Source organism: Lineus longissimus, chromosome 3 (genome assembly GCF_910592395.1).
Source record: "Lineus longissimus chromosome 3, tnLinLong1.2, whole genome shotgun sequence".
Taxonomy (NCBI): Eukaryota; Metazoa; Nemertea; class Pilidiophora; order Heteronemertea; family Lineidae; genus Lineus; species Lineus longissimus.
Window position 1 is genome coordinate 16,893,619 of NC_088310.1, and position 11,024 is coordinate 16,904,642.

At 42.1% G+C, this 11,024-nt stretch overlaps 1 protein-coding gene across 1 annotated transcript; it reads left to right on the forward strand.

Annotated features, from left to right (window-relative positions):
* Positions 1-840: 840 nt before the first annotated feature.
* LOC135484994 (uncharacterized) lies at positions 841-10,047 on the forward strand. Its single transcript, XM_064766720.1, has 11 exons — positions 841-1,875; positions 2,143-2,315; positions 2,638-2,861; positions 3,583-3,673; positions 4,156-4,360; positions 4,714-4,827; positions 5,165-5,360; positions 6,178-6,344; positions 7,593-7,696; positions 9,097-9,206; positions 9,833-10,047. The coding sequence occupies exons 1-11, from the start codon at positions 852-854 to the stop codon at positions 10,011-10,013; spliced, it is 2,589 nt and encodes an 862-aa protein (XP_064622790.1). The 5' UTR covers positions 841-851; the 3' UTR covers positions 10,014-10,047.
* The last annotated feature ends 977 nt before the right edge of the window (positions 10,048-11,024 follow it).

Here is an 11,024-nt window from a genome sequence, read left to right on the forward strand (position 1 = left end):
GGAAGACTGGATCGCTTGATAAAACAGGACAGGTTGATGAAGCTAGGGTGTTTGGCACAGAACCTTCTGGCGATATGGACTTCACTACCTGTATTGGGGGTCTTGAGAGCAGGAAGACTGGATCGCTTGATAAAACAGGACAGGTTGATGAAACTAGGGTGTTTGGCACAGAACCTTCTGGCAATATGGACTTCACTACCTGTGTTGGGGGGCTGGAGAGCAAGAAGGCTGGACTTATGGACAAAACAGGACAGGCTGATCAAACCAGGGTGTTTGGCGCAGAAGCTGCTGGCGATATGGACTTCACTACCTGTATTGGGGGTCTTGAGAGCAGGAAGACTGGATTGCTTGATAAAACAGGACAGGTTGATGAAACTAGGGTGTTTGGCACAGAACCTTCTGGCGATATGGACTTCACTACCTGTGTTGGGGGGCTGGAGAGCAAGAAGACTGGACTTATGGACAAAACAGGACAGGCTGATCAAACCAGGGTGTTTGGTGCAGAAGCTGCTGGCGATATGGACTTCACTACCTGTATTGGGGGTCTTGAGAGCAGGAAGACTGGATTGCTTGATAAAATAGGACAGGTTGATGAAACTAGGGTGTTTGGCACAGAACCTTCTGGCGATATGGACTTCACTACCTGTGTTGGGGGGCTGGAGAGCAGGAAGACTGGACTTATGGACAAAACAGGACAGCTTGAGAAAACCAGGGTGTTTAGTGCAGAAGCTCTTGGGGATATGGACCTCACTACCTGTGTTGGGGGTCTAGAGAGCAAGAAGACTGGACTTCTGGACAAATCAGAACAGCTTGAGAAAACCAGGGTGTTTGGCCCCGAAGCTCTTGGGGATATGGACCTCACTACCTGTGTTGGGGGTCTAGAGAGCAGGAAGACTGGACTTCTGGACAAATCAGGACAGCTGGAGAAAACCAGGGTGTTCGGTGCAGAAGCAACTGACAATATGGACTTCACTGCCTGTGTTGGGGGTCTAGAGAGCAGAAAGACTGGACTTATGGACAAAACAGGACAGCTTGAGAGAACCAGGGTGTTCGGTGCAGAAGCAACTGACAATATGGACTTCACTGCCTGTGTTGGGGGGCTTGAGAGCAGGAAGACTGGACTTATGGACAAAACGGGACAGCTTGATAAAACCAGGGTGTTTGGTGCAGACGCTACTGGCGATATGGACTTCACTACCTGTATTGGGGGTCTGGAGAGCAAGAAGACTGGACTTATGGACAAAACAGGACAGTTTGAGAAAACCAGGGTGTTTGGCCCCGAAGCTACAGGTAACATGGACTTCACTACATGTGTTGGTGGATTTGATGACACTGTGCTTGCCGATGCACACATTGATCTTGTTGATGACCAAGACTCAGATGATGATGTCATAACCAGCACATTGCCTCAACTTCCCGAGACATTGGCTTGTGTTCCTGTTTCTTCAGCTCAAGGAGGCGCCATTGATCGTAAGGATTGGTCAAGAGAGACAAGTGTCAGTAGACGTGGGTCTGATTTCATTGAGAGTTCTCAATACTCCAAAAAAGAATTGAATTCATCAAAATTCCTTGGGAATGAAACAGTGGCTGGTTCTGTGTATGCAGAGGATTCGGATGAAGAAGTCATTGTCAGTTCTTTGCCAGGAGCGACTGAAGTTCCAACGGCAAAGATCAAACAGCAATCGAGTGATGGGCCTACCACGGCAGAAGATGAGCAGGCAAGTCCGAAACGTTTGTTGTGCAGTGAAAATGGTGACTCTCGTGCTGATAAGAAGAGGAAATTGACCATTCGTGACGAGGTGGTGGTGGCAGAAAGTGACGAAGATAGTGATGAAGTGTTCAAGAAACCTGGCAACAATGATCCAGTGAATACAGGTGAGGGGCATGTGTTTGTAGTGTATTTATGATTACCTTGGTCTTCACAATTGTTAACGTTTGAGACTCACAATACATTCCTCGACAAACCATGTATACCCCAGTGACAGCCAGCGCCACATAGCAGCAATTATAGTTACTCTGATAACCCATTAAAACTGACAATTGACACAGGATTGAGCCAGTTGGACTTTTTTGATGTCATGGAGAAGAATGTTTTTGATGATAAATCTATTGATTTGTTCAATTGTTTTAACATATTTTCAGCCCCAAGAAAACAGTGCGCAATAGCTTCAGATGAGGACATACTATCAGAAAAGCCCCCAGATGACATGGAAAATGTGACGTTTGAATTGCCGAGTTTCCTGAGCCAGACTGTTGGTGATGTTTCTATTGATCCTACTGCTAAATCCCTGCTGACGAATATCACTATGAACAGTGTAAGTACATTGTGTACTGTTTGTTTCAAGCATCTGTTCCAGGGACTGAATGAGAGAAGCGAATTCTGTTGGTGTCCTCCTCATAGGCATCGACTGCTCTCTAAGGTTCGGTACCCTTGGCCTGTTCCCTTGTGGAAGTGAGGCGTTAATAAAGGGTTATACTCTTGGCAACCTCATTATACAAATGCCAAACAAGATGTTTACTACAAGAAGTCATTGCTCTTTTGACCTGTGACTCCATTACATTTCATGAATTCTTGGTTTTTGTTTATTTGTCTCTTCATTACCGTAACTTCAAATGCATCTGATATTTTTGTTCCAGGTGCTCTATATGACCAAAGATTCCATCAAGAATTTGTCGGATTTACGAGAGTTTGCAGGGATTCTCAAAGGTGCTTTTCTGACATCCAGACGGAGTGTGATAAAGCCGGTACAGTGTCGACCACCTGAGAGCCTAGCTGAGCATCTCCAGAACAAGATCATAAATGCCACGCAGATTGAGGTATACGAGTGGGCTTGTCAGCGGGCGGAGGAAGTCATCAAAAGGTACGTTTTTCATTCCCATTCAGGATATTTTACACTTTTGCTTAGTTTTTACCAGGGAGGTTAAAGGCCTGAGTCGTTTGGTGAAAAATTTAATTTGTAATTGAATTTGAAGTGTAAGTTAATACTGGATATAAATTTCAATTATGACGGCGTACCCCTTCAAAAGTTCACTGGTAAAAATTAAGCCAAAAATATTAAAATTAAGGAAGTATTGTTGCTTGTCATTCTTGGCCTCTTCTGGCTTGGCATGTCATGATAAGATGCCTATCGGTCATCTGGCTCCAATTTTTTAGGCAAGCTAAACTCTCTTTGGTGATGTGAGATAAGGAAAGATTAAAAAAGACTCCAGTATTACCACAACATTGGGTCGTGCATTTGGAAGACCAGGCAGTAAAGTAACACGCTCAATCAGGTTTTGTAGCAATGAGATCCAATACGATCTGAACGTCATTCCATCGCCAGTAAGTATCACAGAAAGTTCTATCGAAATCTGATAGCAGGTAAGGTAGAATGGGGTGATTGTAGCCCCTGCCTATGATACTGCTTGATATCCCCATGCATCAAACAATGCAAGGGCTACAAATAAACTGGAGTTTCAATAACCCCATTCTACCCTAAATATTCCTTGGTTGTAATCAAGAGCACGCCTCGGTATCAACGAAGGCATGTTGCTTTGAAAAACCATGGTTTAGTCTTAGACTCCACATATACTTTCTTGCAGCCTGAGGACTTCTGTTGCTGAAGTAGAAGAGCAGGCCAATGAAGAGCTGCAGAGCTTCTTTGAATCCATTGCCGGGATGACTGCAGATCAGGTACGCTATATTGCTACTGGTTCAGCCTATTCCAGTATAATTCTTTTACCAGTTCATGATGTTTGGATGAAAAGGATAAACTTACGACTTTTAGATGGCACTTTATACCAGTCAGGGCCTGTTTAAAAAAGGGTCACTAATACTATAGCTTATGTTAGGTATAGGTTTTAGCAGAGGATTTCTGAAATAAAAAGGAGCTGAAGATATACCTGTACCTGAGTGTCTATGCCAAGCCAAGTAAAGATCTTACAGGTGGACAGTAGCCTATAGTTGACTCCATAACTCCGGAAATAAATCCAATAGGGTTGCGATGCCGGTAATAATGATGGTAATGATACTTATGCAGTGCATGCCGAGAACATTGCTTGAGATAAAACAAACTTCAGATGTGTTCAAAATAGGATATAAATTATAATCAATGCTCAAGTAGTTTTTGTTCAGGCCATTGTCTTTGGTGTCATTCAACACGATGTCTTTTGTAGCAAAGAGATCTGAAGCAGAAAACGAAAGCTCTGATGGACACATGTAAGACGTCTGCCAAGACCGCACTGAAGGAATGGAAGATCAAGCTGGTCAAGAGGATGGTGGAGAGGTATCAGGAAGACACGGAAGAATTAGCCAATGTCGTCGAGTCCATTAAAGAAGCGACTGTCAAGATTGATACCCACATATCCTCGCTTGAGGAAGGTATGTTTACCCTCTGATTTCATTTGTTGGATTTAAGTGTGGGGAAGGCAAAAATAATAAGGAAAAAATGTTTTTACCTGCCAGTACATGTACTTATACAATAAAACCTCTCTAGTAAGGACACTCTTGGGACTGGCAAATACTGTCCTTGATAGCGAGGTGTCCTGATTAGAGAGAACAGTTTGAAAGGAAACAACCAATTTGGGATCAAAACTTGTATCCCTGATAGAGAGAGGATGTCCTTATTAGAGAGGTGTCTGCTCAGGGTGGCTCCACTGAACTTGGTTGGAGTAAAAAAATTACTAATTCCCTGGCAGTGCTGCACCCCTTAAACTCTTTTCTTTGTTTTTCAGTTGAGAAAAGTCTGGATGATGAAATAAAAGAGCTCGAGTGGCTGGACAGCATCAGCGTAGATGATCTGGAAAGCTTCGTCAAGAAAAAGGAACAAGTTTCTTTTCTCCAAAAAGGTACAACACCGATTCTATCTCTTCCATCAATCATGGTCATTACGTAATCAAATGAGATAGCAGACGCTAGCTAGCAGACGCTAGCTGACCATTGTGAACTTGTCTACATTTTAGCTCCACCCTCACGGTTTTGGTGAGACAACCAATACCTCCAGTATCAATTCCTTAAACCCAACCAAACTATCAGGATTTTCTTGAGGGCCATGATTTTTACCCACTGCTGATGCAGCACTTAAATCTACAAGGCCTGGTGGTGGATAGGATTGTGATGCCTGGTCACTTGAGTAGGCGCAGCACATCTGAATTCACTTTCGCATGTGCCTCTTTTCTCCTTTAGAATTGAATGACAAAGAAATGAAGTTGAGGGTATTGGAGATGGAAGAGAAAGCTTGTCTGATTAAGGAGGAGGAGGAGAAGGGAAAACTGGCTGATGCGAGGGAACTGGTGGAGAAGAGAAGAACAGAAGCGACGCACGCCCAAGGTTTGGTGGGCGATATCGCCAGGTTGCAAGACAAGTATAAGCGCCTTGGAATGTAAGAGCATTTCATTTATCATATGATTTTATTGTTAGAGTCGAGGCAGTAGAGTAGTACCGTAGATACGTGATGTGATGTGCTGAAGGCACTCGGGTAACTGAGCAAACTGATGAGTGCTGCTGCATGAAAAGTCCCTCCTAAAGGCCCACCTTTTTGCAGTTGCCTTAGGGAAAAAAAGTGCTCCAGAATACCCAATCACTGAGTAACTGGAGCGCTTTACAAATGTTAACATTGATTGAGTGATTGAATGACTTCACTAGTAGCCTGACTTCATGGACTTTCGTCGACTTTTAGGTTAAGTGGCTTACAACAGTATAAATGAAAATAACGGTCATATCTTAGTGAAAATCAGCACCACATATTGGAGTGCCTGCACCCTATTGGAGGGGTGCTAATTTTACAGCACCCACCTCATGCAGCTGACAACAGAATATCCATTGCAATATAATTATGGCTGCAGATGGAACAACTTCCTCAGTATGGTCTGTTCATTCCTAATCTGATCTCTGAATAATACAACTTTTTTTGACCAGAACTATCAATAGGTATATCCTTTGTAGATGCTTTTTCCTAATGTTTTTGATTTGCTGTCGTATTACCAGACTGGTATATACTATTACTCTGTAGATGCAATGTAAGGTAGAATGGGGTAATTGTAGCCCCTGCCTATGCTATTGATTGATATCCCCATGCATCAAACAATGCAGGGGTTACAAATAAACCGGGGCTACAATTACCCCATTTACCTCATGTGCACAAAACAGTCAGAAAAATCTGGGAGATATGTATCAATTTCTTGTCTTTTCATATCCAGGTACTGTGAGGGTGAACTGCTATACTTTGACGAAACCAGATGGGAGATTGGTTTTCTCAGCAAGAGTCTTGTGATGACTCTAACCTTCGGTGAAATGTACCCAGACAAGACTGGACCACTACAAAATAGAGAGATTAAGGAGATTAATTTCCTTTCCTATTTACCAGGTGGGTGTTCATCCCCATTTCGCCTACACCCATTTCGCCTACAAAATTTACCTGTTTCGCCTACTCACCATTTCGCCTACTCACCATTTCGCCTACACCCATTTCGCCTACTCACCATTTCGCCTACTCACCATTTCGCCTACACCCATTTTGCCTACTCACCATTTCACCTACACCCATTTCGCCTATTCACCATTTCGCCTATTACCCATTTTGCCTACATCATTTCAAATGTTTTATGATAGTGACTTCAAATTCAAAAGATTTTTAAGCCTTCTAATCTAATTTGAAATGTCTATTGGTGCCAGAATTTTGTAATGCTTTTAGAAATATGCAGTTTATCCAACTAAATACCAACTAAATACTATCAGACGAACTGATTAGAGTCATGAGAAGGGTCATGATTTGGCTGAAAACAGTGGAAATATCATGGTCTCTCAAATTTGTCCAATTTGAAGAAAACAAATTTGTGGACAACCACCAGTTTTAATAAAATTTCACCATTTACTCGCCTGACTGTCTGGAATGTCATATCCAAATTTCAGATTCACAACCCGAAGCATTATTTGATGCAAGGCGGTCAAACTCTGACAATTTAACTGCAAAAAGGCTTAAAAAATCAATGGTGGTCTTGTCTCAAGAGGCCGGGTTGGAATGATAAAGTATGGTAAAGTTTAACTGGGAAATATGCTATAATATGAAGGAAAAAAACCAAGCTCAACAATTCGTAAAATTGTTCAAATGTCCAGCGCACACCACTCTTTTCCTTTTTAGTAGGCGAAATGGTGAGTAGGCGTAATGGTGAATAGGCGAAGTGGGTGTAGGCAAAATGGTGAATAGGCGAAATGGGGGTAGGCGAAATGGGGGTAGGCGAAATGGGTAACAGGCGAAATGGGTGTAGGCGAAATGGGGGTACACCTTCCACATCTCTCTAGTTGTCTCTTGACATCATCATGTACTTAAGAGTTGACCGTAGGTACCACCATTTAGGCTTGCACTTGAAATCTACAAGCTGAAAAATGTTGGCCAAAACCTCGGCTCTGCCTCAGTTTTGTCTACATTTTAGCGCCACCCAAGCCGTTTTGGCGAGACAATCAATACCAACTGTGAGGTATCAATTCCTTAATGAATGCTGGGACACATAATAATATATAACCAGGGCTCTTTGATGTTGACATCAACCAACTCAGAAGCTAGTTTAGCTTTATTGTCCTTCATATTTATTACAATTTTAAACTGTATTTTCAGATGATGCCCAATCCCTACACAGCTTCATCCACAAATCCCTACTCGTGAAAGCGCTCAAGGAGTTTGACGATTCTGAATATCCTAGTACAAGACATATCAGACAGGTAACTCACAATCAGGTTTTATCATGGCAGTTGCCGATTCTTTTTGGCTCACCGTAGGGGAGTCTATGTAATACCGCAGTGTCCGTCGTCCGTCGTCGTATCCTATTTCAAAAACAGTGGCACGTTTCTTAACCGCTAGGGCTATGAACTTGAAACTTTGTACACAGCACCCCCTAGGTCAGGTGACCTCTGACACTGAATTTCGGTCCGATCTGATTCTCAACTTGGCCACCAGGGGGCCAAATGTCGATATCTTAAAAGTGTGATATCTCGCTTATAAGTGACTTGTTTTCGATAAAATTTTTATGGTAGGTACTCTTAGGAAGAATACATCACATGTCTTACGGGTTTTCAATTTGACCTACTTTTCAAGGTCACAGAGGTCATATGGCGTAAATTGGCCGTTAGAGTGTAAACTATGGCATGTTTCTTAACCAGTAAAGCTATGAACTTGAAACTTGGTGCATATAACCCCCTTCATCAGATAACCTTTGATGCCGAATTTTGGCCTGATCTGATTCTTTATTCGGCCACCAGGGGGCCATAATGGAAAAAGGAAGAAGTGCAATATCTTGCTTATTTGAGTGAATTGTTTTCGATAAAATTTTTATGGCAGGGACTTCTAGCAAGGATACACCACATGTCCTACGATTTTTGGATTTGACCTCCTTTTCTAGGTCACAGAGGTCAAATGGCGTAAATTGGCCATTAGAGTGTAACTATGGCACGTTTCTTAACTGCTGAAGCTATGAACTTGAAAGTTGGTACATGTAACCCCCTACATCAGATAATCTCTGACACCGAATTTTGGCCTGATCTGATTCTTGATTTGGCCACCAGGGGGTCAAAACTGAAAAAGTAGGACGTGCAATATCTCGCTTATTAATGACTTTTTTTCGATGAATTTTTTATTGCAGGGACTCTTAGCAATCACACGATATTGATCTTGTTGATGTCATAGACAATTATTGGTTGGATCATAAACTTATATATACTGCCCTGTCTTATTACTTGACATCAATACACATCTAAAAAAAGTCTTCATGCCTGATTGTGTTCACCATATTCACCTCTAAACTAAGCATGATCCTGCCTACTTAAAGATGTATTCGGTGAGCACAATGGCCCCTGGCCGTTTCATCTTAAACTGTGAAATATAGACGTCTGATGATTGCATTCGATCTTAGTATTGATCGATGTGGTCTGGTCTGGTGCAAGAAGATGAGCCAAAATAACACCTAGATACGAGGGAAGAAATTGATGTACTCAGATTTCACAAAAAGCAGACATCAATGAAATAAACAACCAGTCCGTCTTTACCTGCCAAGCTCAAAGCAACATGTGGCAAAATGTATGGTTTTGCTGTGACAGGTCGTATAAAATTTCTTTCTGCTTCATAGCTGATGAACTGGGTTTCCCATCCCTGCGTTCGAGCACATGGCTTAATGAAGGAAATACATCGCATAGAGGAGTTGAAAAATGTCCTCAAGGTGACTTACAAGGACGGCAGGTGAGGACAATCAGACAAGAACCAGACTCTGGCCCATTGTGCCTATGTTTGATAAAATTAGTCAGTCGGTCCATGTGGTTTACCAAAATCAGAAGTATTTGTGTGCCTTTTATTTTAATGGTTACAGATATTTGCGAAAATATTTTGGCCGCTGAAAAGAAAATCTAATTGAAATTACCGGTACGGGGTTGTGAAGGCAAAAGTTGCAATTTCACAACATCTAGAAGTAAAATTGCTGTAAATATTTCCAGGTTACAGTAGGCAGTTGATTTAGTTTTATTGTGGGGTTTTTTTTGGTCAAGATTGCAGGGGTTTTTTTCCGACAAAATGCCATTGGTCATGTCTGTGTATTGTTGCCTTGACCCTCAAATGGAAACATCCATGCCATTCGGGCTGTATTATGTAGCCTGTGTGAGTGTCAGTTTTCCATAATTTAGGCACTTGAAGCCGAAGATGTTGAATGATACGATGTGATTGCACACTTTTATATTGTTCCAGTCTGTCATCAGGAAATGAAGCCTGAACCCAAGCACTTGCATCCAATGACCAAAAATAATTTTTCTGATTTTTTCCCGATTGATTCTACATAAAATCAAGAACTTACAATTACATGTATTCTTTTGCAGAATACATATCACCTACTCCTGCTGGGAAGCATTTAACAAGTTTACTCAGTCTATTGACGTGAACCTCCTCACATATCCTCATCAGCTGCTCGATGTTATTTACATACATGGAATAGGATCTAATAGGTTGTTGTTATTTTCAATAGCAAGTTTAATCAGTGTGCTGTTCTGGATGTCTTAAAGGGAGACTGAAGTATAGGCAATAGCGAAGTGGCTCAAAATTTCTATTTTGAAATAGGGCTCTCAGTGTAGGTGTTGTGGTGCAGATGTTTCACAGTATGCCCAAATCCACTGTCAACAGATCTCACTGTTCAGAGTCATGAAGCCTATAGGGCGCAAAGACGGGTATTTAGATTTTGCAAAAGTCATTCAAGAGGTGTGTAATTTGTGTTTGATAGGTGTAATTATGATGATCGTAGAGGGTTTTTTGCCATCTCTTCGATCACCTTTTTGTATGGTTTACTAAACTGAGATGGACCGGGTCTAGCTCGATGCGATGCCTCTGCTGAAACATGGCAATAATTAGATGAAATTCTCACTGAAAATCAAGACATTTTCACGGCAGAAAATTTTGGTGAGCGTGACCTACTCGCGAAAATATCCTGCAGGCGAAATTTGTCAGTTCTATAGTAGCTTTACTTTCATACCAAATTACCGGCGGTGAATGTCGAGCCTAAAGTTCTTTCCTCTTCCTTTCACTACCGACCCAATAGGGCGGTAAATCCGTCAGACGCACACTCATAAACGGGTGGCGAATGAAATTGCTCGACACAAAGTAATTGAATGACGGCCTGAAATTGATATTGCCAACCTCGCTTTATGATCAGGTTAACCTTCTTCTGTACAACACGCAAAGTGCATTAGTGTCAGGTCCTCATCCCTGGAACCGTTACTCATTGAACACCTGGTCCTCCACTGCAATGGCTTTCAGTGTGTGTCTCGTGCGACACCCACAAGTTTATTGTTAGTGTTGTCGTGACATGAACGTGTGGGAAAGGAAAGGAATACATGGAGACTACCAGTAATGTAGTAACAGCCGTTCTGATGGCTGATCAGGGTCAGTTAATCGGCGGTGAAGGATGGATATATGCACAACGACGGTAGATTGGCATGTTTTACTTTTAGATACCTGTTCATTTTTTTCTCCGTTCCATTGCAGGGATGAGGCGCTGCAGAAGGTTTTATACGATGT

Bases quoted from the DNA above. Each gene is read 5' to 3' on its own strand.
- LOC135484994 (XM_064766720.1), top strand. From the start codon at position 852: ATGGACCTCACTACCTGTGTTGGGGGTCTAGAGAGCAGGAAGACTGGA. The intron at 4,361-4,713 runs GTATGTTTACCC...TTTGTTTTTCAG, and splicing joins CATATCCTCGCTTGAGGAAG to TTGAGAAAAGTCTGGATGAT. The intron at 9,207-9,832 runs GTGAGGACAATC...ATTCTTTTGCAG, and splicing joins GTGACTTACAAGGACGGCAG to AATACATATCACCTACTCCT.